General features: G+C 39.2%; 1 protein-coding gene across 6 annotated transcripts in view; it reads right to left on the bottom strand.

The window, feature by feature from the left end:
• Window positions 1-26,023, bottom strand: part of SEPTIN9 (septin 9) — a 339,777-nt gene that overhangs the window by 48,708 nt on the left and 265,046 nt on the right. For 3 of the 6 annotated variants that reach the window (XM_078155808.1, XM_078155809.1, XM_020966004.2), the window contains one exon: window positions 16,358-16,426. The exons of 2 other annotated variants lie outside the window; for them this stretch is intronic. In XM_078155808.1, coding sequence (XP_078011934.1) covers window positions 16,358-16,426 — 69 coding nt within the window. Of the gene's footprint in view, window positions 1-12,794; window positions 12,820-16,357; window positions 16,427-26,023 lie in introns of those variants that run through there. One more of the 6 variants, XM_078155810.1, reaches the window with a different exon arrangement.

Here is a 26,023-nt window from a genome sequence, read left to right as displayed (position 1 = left end):
ATGATATAAGAGTAGAAATTATTTAAGTAAAAATAAGAGAGAAACCATTAAGTAATCCTTTAAAAAGAGAGAAAGACCAAGTTGCCAATAAAAAAGAGAATTCACAACAAATGAATAAAGAAATTTTTAGGAAATATTTTGTCCAATCACATGCCAATAAAACTTATAACTTATATACAATAGATGAATATTTACAAAAATGTAAAATACTCAGATTATCAGAGCAAAAACAAAAAATTTAAAGAACCCAATTTAGAAAAAGAAATTGAAGACTATATTTCCCCAGCAGGGGGAAAAACCCAGAAGCAGATGGATTTATAAATGAATTCTATTAAATATTTGACAAACAATTAAAACCAATATTAAACAAACTGTTCACAAATATAGGAAAAGAAGGGCTTCTACCAAATTCCTTTTATGATAGAAATATGGTCCTGATACCTAAACCAGGGAGAAACAAAGAAATATAGACCAATATGCCTAATGAGTAAGCAATGCAAAAATTTTAAGCAATATCAATAAGATTGCATACAATAATCAGGTTGGTTTTATACCAAGAATTCAAGTTAAGTTCAAAATTACAAGATCTGTAAACAAAACAGGCCACATTAATGACAAAAAAAATTAAATGATGTCAATAAAAGCAGAAAAGGTTTTTATGAAATACACCATGAATTTCTGTTTAAAACATTAAAAAGCATTAGAATAAATGAACCTTTCCTTAATATAAGTAGTATCTATCTAAAACCATGAGCCAGCATTATCAGTAATTCAAAATGACTAAAGACTTTTGTAGTTAGGTAAGAGGTAGAACAAGGATATTTATTATTTTCACCACTACTCAAAATAGTTCTAGAAATGCTTGCTAAAGCAATTAGACCCAAAAAATTGACTAAATAAACAAAGATCAAGAGAAAACAAAGTTACTGATTTTATAAACTTATTGAGTCTACTGAGAGGATCAAATAAAACTAAGATGATAACTTCAGCAAAATATCAGGATCTAAAATAAACTGACATAAATCATTAGCTTTTCTGCATATTATCAACAAGCCCAGCAGGAAAAGATAGAGAAGTTCTATTCAGAATAACTACAGGATCTATAAAATAGCTGAGAGTTTACCTTCCCAAGAACTTTACGAATAACTGAAAAACATTCTTTAGAGAAATGAAAACAGATCTAAGTAACTGGGCAGATAGTCACCGTTCATAGTTAGGTTATAGTCATATAATGAAAATAACAATATTTAAATTAACTTATTAAGTGTCATACAAATCATCTTTTCAAAATACTAAGTAGAACTAGGAGAGGAAAAAAACAAAATCTATCTGGTAAGGTAAGAATTTCAAGAGAAATAATTTTTAAAAGTTGGAAGGAAAGGGTCCTAGCAGTACCACACCTCCAACTATAAAACAAAGCAGTAAGCGAGAAAAAAACAAAAAACAGTTGGTACAAACAGTAAGTGTATGAATGAATGATGAATGGATGGATGGATGGATGGATGGATGGATGGATGGATGGATGGATGAATAAATAAGTAAATAAACAAACAAGCAAATAAATAAATGAAAGTTTGTAAGTGGAGCAGATGAGGTATGCATAGTAACATGGAGTTTGATAAAGCCAAAGACCAATATTTAAACTTAATCTAATATTTTACACCATAATCCAAGAGAAGCCCCAAATGTATACATGACTTGGATATTAGAAGTCACAACATAAATGAATTAGAGGAGCAAAGAAAGAAGTATCTTATGTAATTTATAGTTAAGGGAGAAATCATGACCAAATAAGGAAAAGGGAGGATCACAAGATAAAATGGATTATGTTGATTACATAAGATTAAAAAGGTTTTGCACAAAAATCAATGCAGTTAAAATTATAAAGGAAAGAGTTAACTGGTTTTTTAAGAAAAAAGTCTTGCCCCAGATTTTACTAATAAAGGTCTGACATCAAAGATAAATAAGGAACTGATTCAAATTTATATGAGTAAAAGCCATCGTCCAACAGATAAACAGTCAAAGGATAAGAGGAAGCAGTTCTCAAAGAAATAAATACAAGTTGTCAATGGTTATATGAAATGTTCCAACTCGCTCATCACGAAAGAAATGCACATTCAAACAACCTTGAGGTTCTACTCAACATCCATCAGATTGGCAAAAAATGACAAAATAAACTACGCATACCTTTAGACTCAGCAATGTCAAAAAGATGGCATACTATGATCAGGTTGGTTTTATACCAAGAATTCAAGGTAAACTCAAAATTACAAGAGGAAAAGAACCCGTAAAGATATTTCTTAAGCAGGTATGTGCCCTTTAAGTGGGGAATAGCTTAATATACTGTGGCATATGAAGGTAATGGAATATTGTTCTTCTATAATACTCTGCTGGAGTATTGCTCTGCAGTATGCAGAGAATACTGTGAAGACTATCTGATTCAGAATTAGGTAAGCACATTTTAAAGAAAAAAACAACAAAGAAAGACTTAACCACTCTTATTGCGATAACCAACCACAACTGAAGAGTATGACAAAGCCAAACCACCAATCTCCTGATAGAGAGGTGACAGACTCAGAATTCAGATGGATACAATGCTTTTTCAGACATGACCAAGATATAGATTGGTTTTATGTGATTATGCTTATTTATTCCAAGTTTTTTGTTTCTTTCTTTTTTTAATGGATGGTAGTATTTGGGAGGGAAAGAAGAGGACTAGGGATAACATCACCAAAAGAAAGCAAAGTGGATTCTTGAAAATTTAAAGAAATGCACCAAAGAGAAGAAGTTCACAAGAAAACCCAGAACAGCAGGACAGCTATGAAAGTAAAATGTTGTCTTCATTTTATACCTCAAAAAACAAACAAGCTCTGTCTACATAATCAAGACTCAGGTTAACACACAACCACCTTTTACCCTGTTCTACTGTGTATATGGAAATGCTATTTTTTGGGTTGGTGTTTAAGCAAAGACTTTTAAAATTAATTTTAACCTGGAAAGACTTGTACGGTCTGATGCTGAACAGTCACATTGTGCGATGACTAATATTGATAGATTTAACCCTTCTTAGCACTCTAAGACATCTCCAAAGGCCTCATGATGGAAAATGCTATCCATATCCAAAGAAAGAACTATGGAGTTTGAATGCATACTATTTGCTGGGTTTTTTTCTTCTCTCGTGTTTTGTTTCTTCCTTCTGGTGGTTCCCCCTATTGGTTCTAATTCTTACCTACAACATCACTAATGTGAAAATATGTTTAATAGGAATATATATGCACAGCCTATATCAGATTGCATGCCATCTTGGGAGGGAGAGAAAAATTGAAAACTAAAAAGCTTATGGAAGTGATTGTTGATAATTCAAAATAAATTGATTTAAAAAGAAAATAAAATTAATTTTAAAAAGAAAAAATAGCCTGTCTTTAATTCATAAAATAAAGAAGTAGCATGGCTGTAAGTATATTCTGTATAATCTGACAACAATGAAGAGACTTAGGATTCTTAAGATCATTTCATTGTGTTAACTCATTCACTACGAAATATGGAGAAAGACATTTTATCTGAGGTCTGACCAGATTTTATGGCTGTTTTTGAATTTTACTAAAGTGCAAATAAAACATACTCAATTGTTGGAATTTAAAAAAAACTTATTAGCTGCTTGCTTTTGACAGAAAGTTATAGAAAATATCTGGATAATTGACATCTCCCTTCCCTGCTATGTCATAACCCTAGACTACCAGGTTTATGATCTATTTTCCCAAACTCTCCATCTATTTCTTTTTTCTGTCTGGTTAACATATTCCAGTGGAAAAAAAGGCTTCTATTTCTTCCTCCACTAACCTCCATTATGCTTCCTGACTCCAGTTCCTGATTTCCTTTAAGTATAGAAGACAGATTAGGGATAACGACTGGACTTGAAAGCTCGTGGGAAAGAAACTCTATCAATGCAGGTTGGCACCTTCTCTGCTACAAATAGTCTTAAGGAATTGCCTACAGCTTTGATAGGTTAAGTGACAGCTACTATGTGCTGGATGTGGTATTTGAACCCAGGTCTTGATGGCTCTGAGGTCTGCTTTCTATCTACTACACCATGCTGCTTCTTCCACATGAATATAACTTTTTAATATAAAATGTTATCCAATCTCTTATTTTAATTCTAAAATGAGGAAACCAAGCCCCAGAAAGATGAAATGCTGTAGAATCTGAGAGAGAGCTTGACTGAATGAAAAAGAATTTATTAAATGCTTACCAGGTGCTAAAACTCTAGGGGGTGCACATAACAAAAACAAGGTCAATTCCTTTCTTCCAGGAATACACATTCTAAAGCAGGCAATAATGCAGAGAAGAGAGTGGTAGCAAAGGAGAGGTACTTTGGTCCAGGAAGTTATATGGATGGTGAGTGGGTGGGGCCATGAGGGAGTAGATGAGAGCCCACATCCAGGAAAAATGAAAGAGCTGATTTGATCATGGTTCATGGAAGTAGGGGGCAGAGAATGATCTCTCTCTCCTCTAAGTAACCAACAATTGGAGAAAGATTTTTTTTAAACTGGAGGACATATATGAAACAACAACTAAAAATTGGGGGGGGGGGTTGTTATAGAATTTCTGAAGGTATTCAAAAATACCTTTAAAGACACTCAAGATACGTTACAAATTTTAGCAAACATGTAATAGAAGAAGGTAGGGTAGAATCAAGATAACTGTATTTCAAATGCACAGAGCTCACTTCCTGTGATGAATAATATAAAACTAAATTCCAGTTCTCACTCTGGAATAGGTACAGTATTCTATCTTAGAAAGTACAATACAATAAGTAAATAGTAGCAGAAGCATAGCAGGCACAAGTATTTTTAATTTTGTTTGAGAAATCTCAGTAACATGAGCTGTGGGTGACATAAGCTCCTAAAGTATACACAGAAATACAAATTATTAGGATTTCACATCAATGAAGCAGCTAAGGAAAGGAATTACTTTTCTCTCTACCTCTCTCACAGGGTTGCTGTGAATAAAGCCCTTTTCAAACCTTTTAATTTTTTATAATTTGGACTTAAATACTAAAAAAGAGCATCTGCAACATAACAAAAAGATTTTATGTGAAACTGTAAATCTCTATTTCACATCATGTTTTTTTTAATAAAAGAACATCATAAACTCCACAAGTTACTTTCAAAATTGTCCAGCTTATCTGTATTTCCTTCTGAACTTTCCGCTCTTTTCTTCTGTAAAGGGGGGGGGGAAATGTTTCAATAGCCTTTTTTCATATTTTCTATCATTACTGCTTAACTGTCCTTTCTTAATTAAAAACTGAGAAAAGGGAAAAACAAAAATAAATAAATAAACAAATGACCTATCCCCCACTGCCCCTCAAAAAACAACTAGCATCAAATAAGCATAGCTGAGAAAAATGGTGCCAGTGTCTAGCTTTGGGCAACCAGGTTACATTGTAATCACAACTGCCCTGACCTGAATCCTTGTAGCCACTTGACTTAATATTGGATTTAGAGTTAAGAGACCCGGTTTCAAACTCCAGCTCTTCCATTTACTACCAGAGTGATTTTGTACAAATAGCTTACCCTCTCTCTGGGTTTCTTTCAATCTCCTCTTCTGTAAAATTGTGTTATATAATTACTATTAAGGTCCCTCCTAGCTTTAAATCTATAAGCCTAATGTTCCAACGCTCCATTTCTTACTTTCCTCCCAATCACACTAAACAAGGCCTGGTTGCTGATCACCACAACAAAATTACAATCTTTTATATATAGTTCAGACCACACTCTGCTCCAAAAAGGCCAGAGAACAAAACTGAGGCAACTAGTGCCAAATTTGCCTCTCCTGAAGCCAATCTATTCCCTATTCTTCAGAATAGAACTTTAAAAGCACATTTTGTTAATGTCACCAGACTTTCAACAGGCCGGAGTCGATAAAGATGAATCTGGGCCAAGACCAAACTGCAATTCTTCCCAGCCTTTCTCGAGATAAATTTTTCTTTTTCTTGCCTCTTTCTTTGTTTCTTTCTTTCTTGCTTGCTTTCTTGCTCGCTTTCTTTCTTGCTTTCTCCTCTTTCAATTGAGAGTTTTTCCACCCTGGCAGAGGTAACTATTAAGACATCAGTCTTTACTGGGGCTTGCTTTAACTTGCAAAGAGATATTATTCACTTCCTAAAAAGCTAAGACTCAGAATTTATTCTACAGTAAAAGCCTACAATTGAAGACTTCCTGTGTTAGTCTATTTATTTCTTATTTATTTTTCAAAGCACCTACTCATTCTGGCCCCCAAATATATACAAGGCTCAGAGAACATAAATAAACATATAATCCAACCTGAGTGAAGCAACATGGTGCTGCTAAGCAAAGGAAACCCAACTTTGCCTTGGAGAAAGAAAATAGGATCACTCACCACTTGCCACCTCAAGCATCTTGCAGAAAGACCCAAGATCTTAACAATCAATCACTAAAGCATTTATTAAGCACTCAATATGTACCAATTACTGTGCTAGGTAGGTAGGCTCTGGGGCCAGACCTTAATGAGGTTATGTTCTAACAGATGAGAGGGTAATAACATAAACAAAACAAGGTAACCTAGGAGAAGATAGGGCTTGGAAGGGCCTCGTGCCCAAGGAGGCATTAGAGCTGACTCTTGAAAGAAGGCAGAAGTAAGAAGAGACACCATTCCAGGTATGGGGGAAAGGAACAGTAGGAAGGACAGTACAGATGGACCACAGAGGAGAAGTATATATTAATGTAGGAAAGGGTTGAGCCAGGTTGTTAAGAGTTTAAAATGCAAAATAAAGGAGCTTATATTTGATCCTAGCAGGACTAGGGAAGCATGGGAACTTCGTGAAATTGGGAGGGGACAGGAGGAAAACGGTGACATAGTCAGAACTGACTTTAAGGGAAATTACTTTCTTAGTTAGTTCTGGGAGAGAAGAAGGGGGATGGAGAGAGACTTCAGGCAGGAAGACCAATGAAGAGGCTATTGCTAAGGAACTGAACTAGGATGGTAACCATATTAACAGACAGAAATAAATGGATGTGAGACACACTAAAGGTAGAAATGACAAAATCTGGCAGTCGATTGAATGTGTGGGGTGAAAGTATCCTATCCAAGGTGAAAGGAGATTTTCAGACTATGGTACCAGAAAGGTTAATGGTACTCTTGTGCAAAGTTCAGAAGGGGGATGAATTTAAAATAAAAAAACAATGAGTTCTGTTTTAGACATACTGATATTGAGATGTCTGTGCAATATCCATCTGGAAATGTCTAACGGATTGTCTAGCTAGTGTTCAGAAGAGAGACTGGGAATCATCTGAATACAGATGACAAATGAACCCACAGGAGCTTATGAGATCACCAAGAAAGAAAGTACAGAGAGAAAAGAAGAGGACCCAGGATATATTGAGGTATGCCCACACTGGGCATAACATGGATAAGATTAAGAAGGAACAATCAAACAGGTGGGAGAACAAAGAAAGGGCAATATCATAAAAAAAATATTTTTAAAGGGAGAGAGAAAAGAGAATATCTAGGAGAGGATGGTCAATAGTGTCACATGCTGAAGAGGAGTCCAGAAGGATGGGGACTGAGAAAAGGTTGGCAATTAAGAGTTCATATGTGACTTTGGACAGTTTCTGTTGAGTGGTGAGGTAAGAAACCAGAGTACAGGCTGACAAGAGAGTGAGAGAAGTGGAGGCAATAATTCTAGACAGCTTTTTCAATGAAATTGTCTCAGAAAGGAAGGAGAGGCAGAAGATGAGAGTAGGAATTGTGGTGATTTGTTGATGTTGTTGTTGTTTCAAAATGGAGAAGATTTAAGCTAGTTTGTAAAGCATGAAGAAGAAACCAGTAAATAGGGAAAGGCTGAAAGAAGATTAGAAGAGGGCTGGGAGATTAGTTGAGGTTGCAATCTGCTAGAGTAAATGGGAGAGTTTAGTATCAGGGTCCATGTAAATGAGCTGGCTTCAGGGAGAAGGGCCATCTCATTATCAGGGTCAGAAAGGAAGAAAGATCAGAAGATAAAGGAGGGGGATTTCAGAACCAATTTTCACTGGGAAGCATGAGGTAAGTTCTCAGCTTTGAAGGTAAGAGGAAGGATAGCTATGGGAGGTTTGGGGGAAAAGAAGTTTAGAATAGCTACTGCTATGGGTGAGATAGAAAACTAGGGAAGAGTAAACAGGTTGCCTGGTGGCCGTGAGGTCTAAGTTGTGATTAGATAAGATTCATAGTGGACCATTTCAGCAAAAGTTATATTTCTTCTTACTGCTCCCTTAGTAATAAGTCAATAAGGCAGAGGAGGAAGACAGTGGGAATAAACCTAGGGTAGGGTTTGGCAAATTGTGAGTAAGAAGAAAGGGCTTTAGAAGCAGTGAATTGTGCAGAGTTAAGCTAGTTCACTAAGGGATCAGAGAATGGCAAGGCAAGTTCTTGCAATTCCAAGAGTGGAAAAAAACCCCAAACACAGATGCATGAAAACAGTCCATTTTCCACAGAGCATAGAATTTCCTTAACAACAATGTGATATCCCCTAATGGAAGTACATGAAAGCTCTCCCCCAATACCACCCCAGTGCACTTTCAATATGCAAAAATTCTGTAATAAGCTAGTTTTGTGATCATACAGACATACCAGGACCTCTCATGTTAAACATCAAAAGAATCCTTCAAGGTTGTGTGTGGGGTTGACTGAAAGATTCCTTCTCTTCCAAACCATGAAATAATTTGAAGTAACATAAGATTCACAGTAGGGAAGAAAGAGTGATCCCCTACTGAGAGCTAAGAAGAGTGGTTTCCCTCCCCAAAAAAGGCATCATATAATTCTGTCCTTCTGCGTTTGATCAGTCAATCAGTAAGTATTTACTGAATGCCTAAAATATATTATACATTTTGTTAGGTGCTGCAAGGCCTTCTGAAAGCTGCTTAAACTTCCCAGTTACCTTAGAGAAGGTATGGGAGAGAGGGCTCTATGCAGAGTCCTGACCAAGTGACCCTTTATCCTGGACAAGAAAAAGATATTTTTCTTCTCATACAAGTCAGAAGTCACATGGTGATCATTTAAAGAACTGGTTAAAGGGGGGGGGGGAGAAAGGGACACCTCTCCCACATTTCATTCAGAATTGTCATCAGCCCAAGACCAGGAATAAATTCCCAGTGGGAATGGTTCCTACCTGTTTTTCAGCTTGAGAGAAAATGAGCCAGCTATGCAGCAAGCCTTTCCTGGGCTATGGCAAGCCAGAGGGTTTACAATGCTAATTCACTTGACCTAAGCTCTAAATGATCTCCTCTGGACCCTGAGAAAGGTCAAATGATTACAGGGAATACAACCAAAGACCCAACATGGCACCTCAGCCACATACCTAAGAGGATTCAATCCATAGGAAGACTATTTGGCCCACCTCAAACCTTCAGGCAGGAGGGAAATGTCAAATCTTCACGGGATCAACCCGAGTCCAGAAAAGTGAAATGTCCTCCATTAAGGTTATTCAGATAGTTAGTAAGTAACAGAGCCAGAATATGAACCCTAACATCCTTTGACCCCAAAACACAGACTCAAGAGTTGGAAGGGACCTCAGAGGACATTCAGCTTAATCTTTTCCTAATCACAAATTCCCTTCTGCAACATCCTAGATAAGTGGTCACTGGGTCTTTATCTCTGCTTAAAGACTTCCCTGGCATCCCCTACCTCCACCCCAAGCAGCACTGGTACCACCTCCTGTCCTTTTCCCCAATCGAAGGGGGAGGGGAGATTGAGATACTGCTTCCACAGTGAAACTGATTCCTATTCCCGTGTGCCACTCCCATCCAATACAAGCAGAGATCTTGGCCCATGTCCTTTCCTTCACAGTCTTCACTGGTGTTTATTTGAGAAGACAAATGAATGAGATGTTAACAGTTTCCTGTTTCCATCTCAGCTCTGGAGCCACAAACCAGAAAGACAAATGGACTTCTCTAGACACCTCTCATCCTTCTTAGGAAGATCTTCAGGAAGCAGCCAGTGGAAATGGGGGAAGTGAGGAGGAATTTCCTAAACAGCTTGGCTTTTCTGTCTCTGCCCTGGTGAGTGCCCACACAAGGAGAAAACCCCACACAAAGGACCCCAGCACTAAACCTAGATCAGATCCTAGCGGCACATCTGCTAAAAGAGTTTTGTCAGGTCAGAGAAATAGAGAACATGAGACAGATCAAGGACACTTGGGTTTGCGTCCTGACTACCCCTGACTCAATCAGACAGAAGTCTCTCTCTGTTTCTATGCTTCAAAAAGCCTAAGAAAGTATTTTACTAAGCAGAGGGTATGGGTAGGAAAGATAGGAGACAGAAATCCTTGTCTATAAAATTAAGAGGCTAGCCTAGACAATTTCTAAAGTCCCCTCACTTCCAATCTATCCTCTCCTAACATCTCACTCACATCCTCTCCCATCCTTTGTAAATGTCAGAATGGCCCTAGTCCCTGAGAAAGTCAATCTACTAGGCATCAGAAATTCCACTCCTGACTGATGACTTGAGTAAGTGCAAACCTGAGTATGGGCAGCTGCCCACCCAGGCCATCTTGCCCTCTCACTTTCCATCTCTTGCTCTGGGCACAGTAATCAGATCAAAGGTACAAGTATTTTTTTTTGTGGTTGTTTAGCCATTTTCAGTTGTGTCCGACTCTTTATGACTGCTTTTTAGGGGGTTTTCTTGGCAAGACACTGGAGTGGTTTGCCATTTCCTTCCCCAGCTCATTTTACAGATGATGAAACTGAGGCAGAGTTAAGCTACTTGATGAGAGTCATACATCTAGTAAATGTCTGAGGACAGATTCCAACCCAGGAAGATGAGTCTTCCTGACTCACACTGGGACTCTATCCATCACATCACCTAGCTGCCTACAAGTACGTTTAGAAAGTGTAAGTCTATGGGTCAATTCACCATCCTTGTATCTTCTTAAATCAAAACTCCCACTGCCCTGTTGTCTGCTCCTATTAGAATGCAAACTCCTTGAGGACAGGGACTGGCTCACTCTTTATTTTTGTATCCCCAAAGCTGATAGTGAGTTACTATAAATATTGTACTTGGATTTTTGGTATGATTTCAGAGAAATTCCATTCCTGTCTCTAACAAACAAAATTCACCAAAGAAACTCAAAGTGGCATTGAATACCTTTGATACCTTGCTAAGACTAAGGCTTCGCACCCACTGCCTTTGTCGGTCCTTAATATCTCTGTCTCTGTCTGTCTGTCTCTCTCTCTCTTTCTCTCCCTCCCTTCTCCAACTGACACTAATCCCCTAACCTGAGACTTCATCTTTCACTCTTGTAACTACACTCCTAACCCAGAGTATCCAAACTTCTCCCAAGTTGGGGATAGCCCAGAGAGGCTTCTTCACCTTGGATTTAAAATCCAAGTTCCCAGGGCCAGTTCAGAGAACAATGAGCCTTCCAGAACTAGGTGTGATCTGGCATCTTTCCATGACACCCTCCTCCCCCTTTTCCAACCCACAGGCTATCCAACCCCTCTCCATCCACAGAACAACAAGAGAGTTGCCCGGGAATCACTGAGAAGGAGCTGAATTCATATGGTAATTTCTCCCTTAGAACACAGAGAACAAGGGAAGACCTCCCCTCCTCCACAGCCAGAGGAGCCTAGGGCCCACTCCAAAGGAGCAAAGGCAGCCTTCACGGACATCTCCAGCTGTGTGGAGGGGGATGGTAAGAGATGGAGCAGCACAATCTGTAGTTTGACTTCTCGCCTCATCTCCTCTGGTTCTGGCCTAACAATCTGCATAGGCTCATAGATCTAGAGCAGTAAAGTAGCTCAACCAAACCCTTCATTTTACTGATGAAAAAAATTAGTTTCTGAACCAATCACTGACATCACACCCCCATCCCCCACCCCAAGTCCTAACCCACAGTTTAGAAGGATCTGGTTCTCTCCCTGCAGGCCCGGAGTGAGGAAGAATCTCTAAAGATTTTCCTTAGATCCACAGGAGGCACAGCCTTATCCTTTTAATCCTCATTACATACATAATCCACCTCATACCTCCCCCACACACAAACGCACACATTTCCTTACATCACCCCAGAATTTATGAATAACCAAGTAGTCTTTTCTCCTCTCAGTTTGGGCCTTCTGTAATTAACCAATCAAATAAGATTTAGTAAGCACACAATATGTGCCAGGCATTGTGGATACATGGACATGGAATTCCAAGGAGCTTACACCCTAATGGGGGAAACAACCAACATATACAAATATATGTAACACATATGGTTATATAAACACAAGGTAGTTAAAAATATAAGGTGAGTTGGGAGGGAGGGCACCAACAGTTGGGGGATCAGGAAAAGCTTCAGACAGGTGATGATACTTGAGCTTCATTTTAAAGGAAGAGAGTGAATCTATAGGTTGAAGAGGAAGTACATTTTAGGAATGTGGGAGGACCAGTGCAAAGATACAGAGAAAGGAAATAGTGTCCTATTGCGTGTGGAATGGACTGGGGGGAAGACCAATTAGGAGGCCATTGCAATAATCTGGGTGGGAAGGGATAAGGGCCTAAACTAAGGCAGTAGTTGTATGACAGGAGGCAAAGGGTTGGATACCAGAGATGCTGTGAAGGTAGAAATGGCAAGATTTGTCAATTGTTTAAATATGTAGGATAAGGAAGAGGGAGGAGTTGAGAATTACACAGAGATTCCAAACCTGGGGGACTGGAAGGATGGCAGTGCCTTCTACGGAAATAACAAATTTTGGAAGAGGGAAGGGTTTGTGAGGAAAAATAATGAGCTTTGGACATAATGAGGATGAGATGACTCCAGGACATACAGTTTGAAATGTTCAATAGGCAGCTGGTGATGTAGAAGTGAGATACACATACAGATCTGCAGTCATCTGCATAGAGATGATGGCTGAACCTATGGGAGATGAAAAGAAAAATGGGAGAGATCCACAGAAAACTGTAGGGCAGCTAGGTAGAGTATTGGACTTGAAGGCAGAAAGACCTGAATTTAAATCCTGCCTTTGATACTTACTAGCCATCCTCTGTGCCTCACAGCACTTACATCATAGAGCTGCTGTGAGGATCAAATGAAATAACCCAGGTGAAGCACTTTGCAAACCTTTAAAAATTACAATATAAATCCTAGCTGTTATTATGAGGCAGCTAGGTGCCGCAACAGATACTAAGTGTATGACCTAGGTAGAAATGGCAAGATTTGTCAATTGTTTAAATATGTAGGATAAGGAAGAGGGAGGAGTTGAGAATTACACAGAGATTCCAAACCTGGGGGACTGGAAGGATGGCAGTGCCTTCTACGGAAATAACAAATTTTGGAAGAGGGAAGGGTTTGTGAGGAAAAATAATGAGCTTTGGACATAATGAGGATGAGATGACTCCAGGACATACAGTTTGAAATGTTCAATAGGCAGCTGGTGATGTAGAAGTGAGATACACATACAGATCTGCAGTCATCTGCATAGAGATGATGGCTGAACCTATGGGAGATGAAAAGAAAAATGGGAGAGATCCACAGAAAACTGTAGGGCAGCTAGGTAGAGTATTGGACTTGAAGGCAGAAAGACCTGAATTTAAATCCTGCCTTTGATACTTACTAGCCATCCTCTGTGCCTCACAGCACTTACATCATAGAGCTGCTGTGAGGATCAAATGAAATAACCCAGGTGAAGCACTTTGCAAACCTTTAAAAATTACAATATAAATCCTAGCTGTTATTATGAGGCAGCTAGGTGCCGCAACAGATACTAAGTGTATGACCTTGAGTCCTGAAGACTTGAATCTAAATTCTATTTTGGACAATCATTAACAGCGTCACTTAAGTCCCTTAACCTTTGTCTCAGTCCTCATCTGTAAAATGGCGACAATAATGGCACCTACCTTACTAAATTGTTGCGAGGATAAAATGAGAGAAGACATATAAAGCACTTTCCAAACTTTAAAGTACTATGTAAACATTAGCTGCTATTATTTTTTAATAAAGAAAAAGAGGAGAGGGCCTAGGATGGAACTTTGGGGAATACCCACAATTAGGGGGTAGAATATTGATGATGAACCAGCAAAGGAGACAGAGGAGTGGTCGAGCAGGCAGGAGAGAATAGTACAATGAAGTCCCAGAGAGGAGAGAATTCTGTATGGATTATATATAGAATTCTATAGAGGCACTGGAGAAGATGATGTTAAAAGGATGAGGTAGAGCAATTGAAGGAAAATAAAACAGGCTCAGGACGGCCCATCCAAACTCCCATCACCTCCTTTTGCCTCTTATAATGAGAAAAGTTACTTTTCCACGGGGCATTTTCTGCTCAGAATCATCATCTCAATGTGAAGTGGGCTGAAGGCCAAAACCATTCCACTCACCTAATTTTTCTCACTTTAAATGACTCACAAATGATATTGCTTCCTTATTTCTCCAATTAAAATAACAAAATAAGCCTCTGGACACAGATTAGGATCAAAGTAGTTTAAAACAAAACAAAGCATATGGACAAAGAGCTAACACAAAGTAAAGGTACACAGATTCAAAATGAGACTCTCAAATTATGTTTATTAAATATATGAAGCAAAAAAAAAGGAGGGAGAGCTGCAATCAGACAAAGCAAAATCAATCAATGAACAAGCATTTATTAGGCACCAACTAGGTGCCAACTATTGTGCTAGACAATGGAGACAAAAAAAAGGAAAGAAACAGGAAGAGAAACTCTTTAAGGTGGAGGTAAGGAGGGAGTGCATTCCTAGGGAGAGGGGACAGGACATCCTGTGCAAAGCCATGAAGACAGGAGATGGGGTTATCTTGAGTAAGTATAAGCAAGAACGCAAATCTGGCTGAATCAGAGAGTATGAGAAGGGTAGAGACGTACACAACAAATATGGAAAGGGTTTGCAGAAAGGTTGTGAAGAGCTTTCAAAGCTAAAAAGAAGATTCTTAAGGCAATAGGGAACCACTGAAATGTATCGAATAGGGGAATAGCAGGGTCTGACCTACATAGGCTTCAGGAAATTCACCTGTGTGAAGGAGAGATTGGAAGCTGAGGGTGAGGACACTTATGGCAGAGATAGCAATCAGGAGGCTACTACAGCTTTTTAGGGGAGACCTGATGAGGGCCTTGGATAAGAGAGGTGGCAGTAGGAGTGGAGATGGATTTGAGAGACATTGCAGAGGTAAAAAAGACAAAGTCTGACTACAGATTGGATGTGTGGGGTGAATGAGTGAAGAGTCTAGAAGGTCACTGAGGTTGTGAACCTGGAAGGATGGAGGTGTCCTCAATGTAAATAAGTTAGTTCTTTTTCTTTTAATTTAACATTTTATTTTTTTCATGATTACATGTAAAAACAATTTTAACATTCTTTTGAAATAAGTAAGTTCTAAGTAGGGGTGGTATGGTAAGGACAAAGATAATGAGTTGTTTGAGGCAGGTTGAGTTTGAAAGGTCAATGGGACAGACACTCAGTTTGAAACATCCTTCCAAAAGGCAGTTGTGATATTTCATTTGTGTGTGTTCACGTGCCCGTAGCAAGGAGCAGACAAGGTCACCAAGTAAGAAGACGTGGAAAAAGAAAAGGGTCCATGTCAGAGCCTTGGAGTACATCCACAATTAGGGAATATGTTATGGATATATTATTGCAAAAATAAAATAACACAAACCCATCCCATTTTGTTCCTCCAAATCCACCACCCTCACTCACCTCACTCCTAGCACTGTACTCCTGGGTCACATGACTGCAAAACCAATTAAGTTGTGGGGATGAGGCCCAGGGCATTCAAACCAAACAAGGCTCCAGAGGAAAAGGGATTTGTTGTATATCTGATTTTTTAGGGGTTTCATTTAGCTATTTACCTGCAGCAAACACACTATTATAAACAGAATCTTTTTCTTCATCTATATAGAAAGTACAGGAGGGTCCTGGTTAGAAAGCTGGTAGTTGTAAACTGCTACCACCCCTTTTGTTCACAGTTTGGCTTCCAGTTTTAAGCCCTTTTTGGATTACTATGGAATTCTGAAAGCTCTAATGTGGGTAACTGTAGGGCTGTCTCTTTTTCAGATATATATTCTGTTCTGTCCCTTCTCCATTTGCCTCCAGTACCCAAGAGTTAAAAGGCCTCAAAGTAAATAATATTGTTTTGCTTCTTAAAATGCAGAGTGACTCCACAGGATCCTCTGCCCCTACCACACATACACAAAGTAAAAAAGCAACCAAATCCAAATTTTGAACTATGACAGAATTTGTCTTGGTCCCCTCATGGGGTGGGAGAGGGAAAGAGAAAAAGGGAGGGAGGAAGAGAAAAAAGTGGGGAAGGCAGAGCGAGAGAGAGTGAGAGGACGGGGGAAGGAGGAGGAAAGAAAAAGAGAAGAGGCAATGTGGCTTTTCTTACCTTCTAAAGGACTCTGCATAAGGGCTGCCCCTAACTGCTGCTTCCTAGGTTCACGGTGAGAGACACTCACTACATTGCAAAAAGAAACATTAACTTGATTCTAATATAGAAAAGACTCTCAATCTACTTTCTGTATTTCAAAGTTCCTCCCAGACCCACTCTTCACACCGCAGGCCATCACTTCATGCCTGAACTGTTGAAATCATTGTCTAATTGATGTCCCTGCTCCAAATCTCTCCATGCTCAAATCCATCTTTTAACTGAGGAGAATGAGATGGCCTATGAGGTCCCTTCCAGCTCTAAATCTTGACCCTATGATCCATCCTCCACACAAGTATCAAAGGGATCTTCTAAAGCACGGTTGGGACTCCCCTACTCAAAAAAACTCTCATGGCTCCCTATTACCTCTTGGGATCATTTATAAACCCTCTATTTCTCCTTTAAAGCTCTTCACAACCTGGTGCCTCTCTACCGTTCCACTCTTTACTACCCTCCAGGGACTCTGTCCTTTAGTCACACTGGTTTACTTGCTGTTTCTTGTACAAGAGGCTTCATTTCCTGTTTTTGTGCCTTTGCCTAGGCTATCAAATCAGGCCTGAAATGCATAGCTCCCTTCTTCACTTCTGTCCTAGAATCTCGACTTAGCTCAAGTGTCACCCTTCGCAGCAAGCCTGGCTGGCTCAGGGTGCCTTCCCGACTACTCTTTGTTGTAATTATTTATGTACATGTTGTATCCACAGTAGAATATAAGCTCCTTGAGAGCAGAGGTTGTTTTTGTTTCTTCTGTATTCCCAGCACTAGTCATTTAATAAACACTTGTTTTCTGACTAACATCAGGCAGCAAGGTGGTACAATGGGTAGAGCACTAGGTCTGAAGTCACAAGGACCTGAGTACAAATGTAGCCTCAGACACTTACTAGCTGTGTGACCCTGGACAAGTCATTTAACTGCTCTTTGCCTCTGTTTCCTCAACTCTAAAATAGAATAATATTTTGAGATTCCTTTGAGACATCCAATGCCATTCTGACTGAAATGCTCAACAGCACCTTTCTCCTTCCCAGGAGATGTGAAGACCAAATGAGGTAATATTTGCTAAGTGCTTAGTACAGCTCCTGGAACATAGTCAGTGCTTAATAAATGTTCTTTCTTTCCCCTTCCCCAACATACCACTACCTTGCCTAACTTAAGTGTTTCTTCTTCATCAGAAAAAGAGTCCTAATATGTACCCACCATACTGGCATAGAGTTCTTCACAAAGAATGCCAAGAGGCCACGCTGTACAGAGGGTACCATTAGTTGGAAGAGGAAGAGCTTGTATCCTCAGAGCCTGGCTTGGCTGTTTACCTTCAAGTAAATCTGCAAGGGCTCACAAGCTCTAGTAAGCCAAAAAGGAAACAATTCCTGGAGAAAATGGCTTAGGGGGAAGGGAGGATGTATAGTTATTACTGAATTTCCTGGGTGATCTCTGATGATATCTATCCAAAATCTGGAAAGGATCCAAGTCCCTCAATCCTGTCATCCCCACACTTCTAAAATAAAGCAATGAGTGATGGGGAGAAAGAGCTCCTGAACTCAATTAAGTCCCACTTTTACAAGGTAACACACATACCCCAGAGGGAGAGGATGAGATTCTTGAGTCTTTAAGGTTTAATTATAACTTAGCACCTCAGAATCTCCAAGTACTTTATTTTCAGCTGTTACTTAGCTATTTAGATTTTGATAAGCAGAAATGTGGTAAAAGAGGTATTCTAGGTATAAAGAATCAGACTTCAGAGACTGCAATTGAACAGTCTGGTTGGAGCGTAGGGTACTCATGGTGAAAAATAGGGTGCAATGGCAGGTGACTATGAGTTTGTAGAGGGCTTTGAATGCCAAGTCAAGGAGTGAGAGCTTAATTAAGTAGCCAACGGGGAGCCATGGACTGTTTTTGAGCACGTGAGTGACATGACAGAACTGTGCTTTAAAAAAACTGATTTGAAAAGAATGTGTAGGATGGATTGGTACATGGAGATGCTAGAGGCAGGGAGGATCTGGTCAGGTAGGAAGGTGATGAGGGCTTGAATTTGGGTTTTGGCACAGGGCTGATATGTGAGACTGGAGAAATAGAATCCACAGGACTTAGTGACTGGCTACATGTGATGGACAAGGGAAAGTATGGATTTAAAGATGTCTCCACTGCTCAGGACATATTACTGGGAGAATTGTAGAAATACCAAAGTCAGGAGAAAGAACTCATGTTCAGGGTTGAAGATGCCAAAGTAGGTTCTAAACATAAAGAGTTTCTATTTGTTTTACATATACTTATAAAAACATTGTCACACACCACTCTCCCCCACAGAATATAAACTCCCCGAGGGCGGGGACTGCTTCATTTATTTTTTCTTTCCAACATTTAGCACAGTGCCTGGCATGTGGTAAGTACTTAATAAACGCTTGATAGATTCATACAGCTATCTCCCAGACAAGTGGAAATGCAAGAGCTTCAGAAGAAGGTTAGGGCTAGAGATAACAGACCTGAAAATCATCATCTGCACAAAGGTAATGATTGTTGAGAGTACGGAAAAGACCAGAAGCAGATACAAGAGTTCCAGTAATGTCTCAGACACTATATGGTGGGGGTTAGTCATTTCTCAGAAGCTATAAAATTCTAATACTACTATTTTCACTATATAACTGTCTCAAAGAGTTGTTGTAAGGAAAGTACTTTTTATATTTAAAGTGCCATAAAAATGTGAAGGAAACTGAAGAATCAAATCCAAAAAAATTTATTAATCCAAGCCCTTCTCCCCCCCCCAAAAAAAATCCCAATCCTATTCTCATCAATCAAAAAACATTTATTAAGCTCCTACCACCTATGTGTCAAGCAAGGTGCTAGGTGCTTATGTGGGAATGGGTATGTCTAAAGACATCAGTGTGGATATATATTCAGTGAGCAACTTAGGTTTTTAAAAGACAAGAATAGAAGATTAATGGTAGGACCTGGAGCATCTTCCAGGAAATTAAAATGTGGCTCTGTCCTATAACAATATACTTGGAATGTGAACTAATACTCAGAATAAGTTGGGGCAAGTGATGGATGGTGAGGACCACAAAATTTATTTGGTAAGTGTTTATTGTGTGTCAGATAACATCCTAAATAGGTATAGCTAGGTAGCACAGTGGATAGAGCACTGGCCCTGGAGTCTCGGGGACCTGAGTTCAAATCCAGCCTCAGACACTTAGTAGCTGTGTGGTCCTGGGTAAGTCATGTAAGCCTGTTGGCCTCAGTTTCCTCATCTGTAAAGTGAGCTGGAGAAGGAAATGGCAAACCACTCCGGTATCCAGAGATGATGTGGAGATGGAATCAAAAAGACCTGCCAAATGATTGGACATGCACATTTCAAACCTGGATGAGATGGAGGGTGGTGGTATCCTCAACAGTAACAGTACAGTTCAGAAGAGAAGGGGTCTAGTTTGGGGAAAAGATCATGAGTTCTGTTTTGTACATGATGAATTTTGAGATGCCTTTGAGACATCCAGTCTGAGACATCTGACTGAAATGTCCAATAGAGAGTTTATGATCTGGAAATGAAACTCAGAAGAGAGAACAGGGTGAGATATATAGATCTGGGAATCATCTACATAGAGATGACAATTGAAGTCATGGGAGCTGATGAGATCACCAAGTAAATAATACTAACAATAATAACACTAACTTACTTACTTAGTGCTTACTATGTGTCAGGCACTATGCTAAGCACTTTTATTTCAACTCAGGTCTTATTGACCGCAAGCCTAGTGCTCTATCCACTTGGATATATCCAGGAGGGAGGAAAGTCCCAGGTCAAAGCATTAGAGAGTGCATACTGTATTCAAATGGATGAAGATTCAGCCATGGAGATTGAGGAGCAGTCAGACATGCAGAAGGAGAATCAGGAGAGGGCAGAGTCATAAAACCCCAAAGAAATGTGAATTTCCAAGAGGAAAAGTGGTCAGCTGAGAGACTTCAAGAAAGATAAGGATCGAGTAAAGGCCATCAGATTTAGACCTACTCAACACTGATTTTGCTTCTATTATCTCTGCCGAGGAAAAAGACTTTTGAACTGGGACAGTTAATGGTGTGTTGAAACCCCAAAAAAGGTATGGAGCTCATAAAAGATCACTTAACTACCCCTGACAAGTCCATACAAACTACATTCCAGGATATGAAAGAGCTGGTTGGTAGATGAGACTGCTGATCCTCTGTATGGGGAATCTGCTACTTAATAACTGTGTACCCGTGGGCAAATTATTTAACTTCCCTGGGCTTCAGTTTCCTCATCCATAAGAAAAGCAGGATGGGCCAGATGATCTGTAAAAAGTTCCCTTCTAGCTCTAAATCTTAAAAGTAGTTAACAGCATACAACTGGATCTGTCAATAAGAGGACTACTATTGGCCTTGGGAAAAGCTTTTTCAACAAAATGGTAGGAAAGAGGCCTGATTATAAGGGGTTGAGGGTGTGTGGATAGAAGCATCAAGGGAAAACTTCTCTTTCACATTTGGGAAAAAAAGGAAGAAAACAAAAATGGCGGGTAGCTGGAAAAGGCAATAGGGTTAATGGAAGGTTTCTTTGGGATAGGGTTGTGGGAATGCCAACAAAATGCTGCAATGCTTTCCATAATGTCTGGTCTCTGCAGTTTTATGTCCCTTCTAATTGTGTATACAAGGATATGGTTTTGCTACTCAGGATTCTGAAACTGCAAACGTTAGCTATCCTTCCACACTCTAAGGAATGTAAATGAATCAATATTGCATCCTATAATCCATACAGTGTGTTCTTAAAACTTCACTAAGACTTTTGGAACACACTGTATAAATGCATGCATTTATTTATACCTAACTCTCTCTCCATATATATATATAAATCTATGTCATTAATATATAAGGTCATAATGTCCTTGTTAGAACCACTGTGTATTTAGAAGTTTATGCCACCCCATCCCACCCTCAATCCCACCCACCCACCCCTGTGGAATCTGAGTTGGGATTTTACATGTGGACTCCTAAAAGGGAAAAGAAAAAGAGGCCTATACATGTCTACAAGATCGACTCTTCATTGAAAGAAAAATTAACCCCAAACCATTCTTCCCTCACTTGGGAAGATAATTGACTTGTATCTTGTAAGTGTTAACTGTCCCTTGTTTTTTGCTTTTACTCCTAAAATAGTTGGGAAAGTCTCCCCTTCTTTTTCCTCAATAATAAATTCATCAAGTGAGCCCAGACAGCCCCATAGTATCAGGACTTTTAGAAGAGACCCTCCATTTCCCCCTTGTTAGCTGATCTTGTATAATTTGGTGGAACATTCCTCTTCCACATTTGCATTTTCCTTCAACCAATGACAGCACTGTACATGTGCACATCTAAAAGGGGACAGTTGATAAAAGCTTGTTCTCACCAATCACTACAGTAGACTCCCCAAAAGGAGGGAATATATCTAACACTTCGGAGATAGGAGACAGGGAAAGCTAGAAAGCTATCATTAGAGCTACCATATACCCTGATTTGGGGAACTGCTCCACCATCACCCTAACCTGGATATAGATTCAGAATTCTCCTGTAGTATCCAACTGTTTCCAGTTGGCTGTAAAGAATATCCTGTAATAAATCTTCTCTGGAAATTAAAGTCTGAAGCATGTTTCCTTTTCCCCTCTCCACTGTGGATACTTAAGTTACCATATAATCACTCACTTAGCTGCCAAATGAAGGAACTGAAATAGGTAAAGAAACTGATCCAATGTCTTCCTCATTCTTAAATTCCTGAGCTCAGGGACCCTCAGTCTCTCTCTTTTTTTTAATTCCTTTTTATTAAAAATTATGAACAAGCTTGAGCCTTTTCCTACAGAAAGAAGAAACAAAAGAGGACTGCACATAAAACTGCAAATCTCCATTATGTACAGCCATGTTTTAAAAATATGTTTTATATTTAACAGGGTAATGCCAAGACTATTCTGCTTGGCTTACGTGTGCCCCTTTCTGATCATACTTCTGTAATTTTGTTTTTATTTAGCTACTGACACTTTTACTTTTCTTCTTTTTCTAGTATCACTATCACAACCCCTCAAATTCTGACCCCAATAAAAACCCTTCCCTTGTAACAAATGTAGCAATGCAAACAAATCCACATACTGTCTTTGTATACAAATATAAGACTCATTCTATTCTATGGACCTCTAGTCAATCACTCCTCTGCCAACAGGGGGTAAGCATGATTTATTATCGGTCTCCTTGAGTCTCATCACTGCATCGATCAGAATTCCCTGAGTCTTCATTTGGTTTTCCTTTCCAGTGTCATAGTCACCGTATAAATTGTTCTCCTGGTTCTGCTCACTTCACTGCACAAGTTCATCAAGTTCTCTCAGGTTTCTCCTAGGCAGTCCCCATTTTAATTGCAGCATTAAGTAGTTGATCTAGGACTAGAACCCAGGTCTCCTACTTTTCCCCAGTACTTTGTAGCTAAAAAGAGTTTAATAGTTTCCCATTGTCTAACAGTCCATACATCTTAGCCTTGAATTCAAGGCCTTCCAAAACCAGGTCTTAACCTCCCTTTCCTATCATGTACAGAACGATAGAATGTTCAAACTCTAAGGGCCTTTTTTTGGGAAGTGGGAAGAGGACCTTAGGACCTATGATTTTATCAGTATAGGGAGCTGCCTGTTCAAAAACTCTACCAAAGCAACCTAAAGATCTAGTTGCCTGAGGCAATGAAAACTTAAGTAATTTGCTAAGGGTTAGGGCAGCTAGGTGGCAAAGTGGATGGGGCACAGGGCCGGGAGTCAGGAAGACTTGAGTTCAAATCAGGCCTCGGACACTTACTAGCTGTGTAACCCTGGGCAAGTCACTTAATCCTGTTTGTCTCAGTTTTCTCATCTGTAAAATGAGCTGGAGAAAGAAATGGCAAACCGCTCCATTATCTTTGCCAAAAAACAAACAAACAAAAAAACCAAAAAGGGTCATGAAGAGTCAGACACAACTGACCAACAGCATAGCACTAGTACATGTCAGAGGTGGTACCTAAAGCCATCATCCTGATTTTAAGGCCTCTCCCAAAAGATCTTAGAGGTCCATATTTCATCCTAACATACTTCAATCTCTTCATTTTATAGATGGGGAGACAGAGATGCAAATATTAAAGTAATTTACTAAATCTTATTCTGTAGCTGAGTAAGGATATGAACCCATGTCTTCTAACTGCAAATTGACACTAATATTCCGGCAAAACTGGACTGTTTACTCTTTCCTTCCACTTCCCACTTCAAGGTCTTTGTAGCACCCTTCCCCCCTCACACACACCTCCATTCACCTTTCAAGGCCCAGATCAAATATTATATAACAAATACACATAATAACTACATAATAAATAAATACAAATATTCCTTCCTGATCCCCTAAATCAGTGGTATCAAACTCAAATATGCTGGGGTCAGCTAATCTCCAGTATATTGATCTAGAAGATCACATATTAACATTGTCTATGCTCTGCTATATTTTTATTTATTTTGTTAAATATTTTCCAGTTACAGTTTAATCCGGTACAGACCACACTACAGTATTTGATACTGCCCTAAACCCCAACTGATATTTTCCTTTTCTGAAATCCAATACATTCTACTCATTCTTCTCTTACAAGATTTATCTTCTTCCACCTTAAACTGAAATTATTTGTATATATCTTACGTACTCCCCACAACTAACTTGCAAGTTTCTACCATGGAATATTTCTAACTCTTTTTTGTTTGCCCAAGCATCTACCACAGTGCCTTGAATAGAGCAGGTGCTCAATGCATGTTTTTTGAATTAATGATCAGTATGATCATGGTGAAAGGTTAATGGGCTATATACGAAGGAAGTTTTACAGAAGAGTTTTAACAACATTCTTAGAGAGCAGGAAGACACCAACTGAGAGGGATGTTATAATAACCCTGCCTCCTTGCATATCTCCACAAGAGATTTCCCAGATGCCTTTTTATATTAGGTCCAAGACACAACTACAGAATCAACCCCATGTAGCCAAGGGACAGATAAATTCTGCTAAAGGGTTTCTGTGGAGCATATTCTTCTCTCTACCTGTCCTAGCTAATAGCACCATCATGCACTCTGTAAATGCCCTCTATATGCATGAATGCTGACTACAAGCTATGGGAAGATGCTTCTGCTTCTTTCAAGCAGTCTTGGAACAAAAGGCACCACCATCCCAAGCATCTTCTACTTGTATAAATCTTATGGGGGGGGGGAAGACAATACTGGGTACATTACCCTTTATGAGCTTCAGTTTCCTCATTTGTAAAAGAAAAAGGCTAGGATCCACTAAGGTCCTTTCCAGTTCTAAATCTATGATTCTATGGATTTTAGAGGAATTTTCAGATTAGAGAGAAAAGCACACAGTAGAGTCTAGAACAAACCTAGAAGAAGAAAGTGGCTCGGTATTTAGTATGCGTATTCACACTTTTGGGTGGAAACACTGGAAATTTTCTCCAGGTTTTTTTTTAACCTTTTAAATATGAGCAAATAGACAAAGGAATCCATCTTTTTGCAGGGAAAAGCAACTAAAATCCAAAGGTGTAGGAGATAGGAGTGCTCTGAATGTCTTTTCCCTTCCCAATATGAAAAGTGGGATTAAACCAGTGAATGGTATTTGTTGTGTGTGTTTTCCATTTGCCACTATACATGCAGGGCGTAGCCCTTTGCCTCAGTCTCCACATCTGTCAAATGGCACCACAATCCCTTTGGCTCCATATCTCAAAGAAGATAATTCCAAGGGTAAATTGATCAGTCCCTAGCCCTGAACTAAAAAGTCCTTTTTCTAGAAGGTCTAAATGCACAATGCCACTAGTCATTAAACACCGCCCTTGCCAGGCTTGTACCAGCTGCCTCCTTCCCATGGACAGATGAACTCCTACAGTAAAATGAAACAAACTAGAATTCTAACTACTTGCTTGGACAGTTATTCATCATGTACAAAGATCTCTTTCCCACAGCTCCAAGTTTATGCCATTTTAAAGGGAGAGTGGCAAAATCTGCTGCAGTATGCTAAGTGGATTCTCCTCTAATCCAGCCACCTCCAAACTGCTGCCTAATTTTCCCTTGCAGACTGTATATAAGCTTACTCTATCCCTGATACACTGTTAATAAATTCTTTAAATAAACATGAATTAAGAAAAAATCCTTATTTGGCTACTTTTATTACAGATCATCCTCTCCTCCAACTGATCTCATGGTAATCTGTACTCTTCTTAAGCAATTATCCTTCTGATTTGTATTTGAATTTTTTGAGAACATCTTAACACTTTTATTAGATTTTAATTTTGTCAAGGGCAAGGGATTTGCATTTCTCTCCTAAAGTCTTATAGTACTTGGCACACAAGAAGCCCTTAAAAATGTTTGTGGAATAAATGAATGAATTTGAATATCACAAAACCATAAAATCTCAGTATTGGAAGGGGCTTCAATGATCACCTAATCTAATCTGTACCTGCTGCATGGGAATTCTCTTCATTACTGACAATGGAAATCAATTTGAAGACCTTCAAAGATAGGAAGCTCCCAGTCTGGGGTAGAGGAATTGTTCTACCGTAGATGACTGTTAGAACTTTTTTCCTTTACATTGAGACGAAGTTTATCACCCTGTGATTTCCACCCATTGCCTCCTGT

Source organism: Phascolarctos cinereus, unplaced genomic scaffold (assembly GCF_003287225.1).
Source record: "Phascolarctos cinereus isolate Bilbo 61053 unplaced genomic scaffold, phaCin_HiC Scaffold_5;HRSCAF=322, whole genome shotgun sequence".
In the NCBI taxonomy this organism is placed as follows: domain Eukaryota; kingdom Metazoa; phylum Chordata; class Mammalia; order Diprotodontia; family Phascolarctidae; genus Phascolarctos; species Phascolarctos cinereus.
The sequence above is the reverse complement of the archived record's forward strand: the minus strand, read 5'-3'. Positions and strand labels throughout refer to the sequence as shown.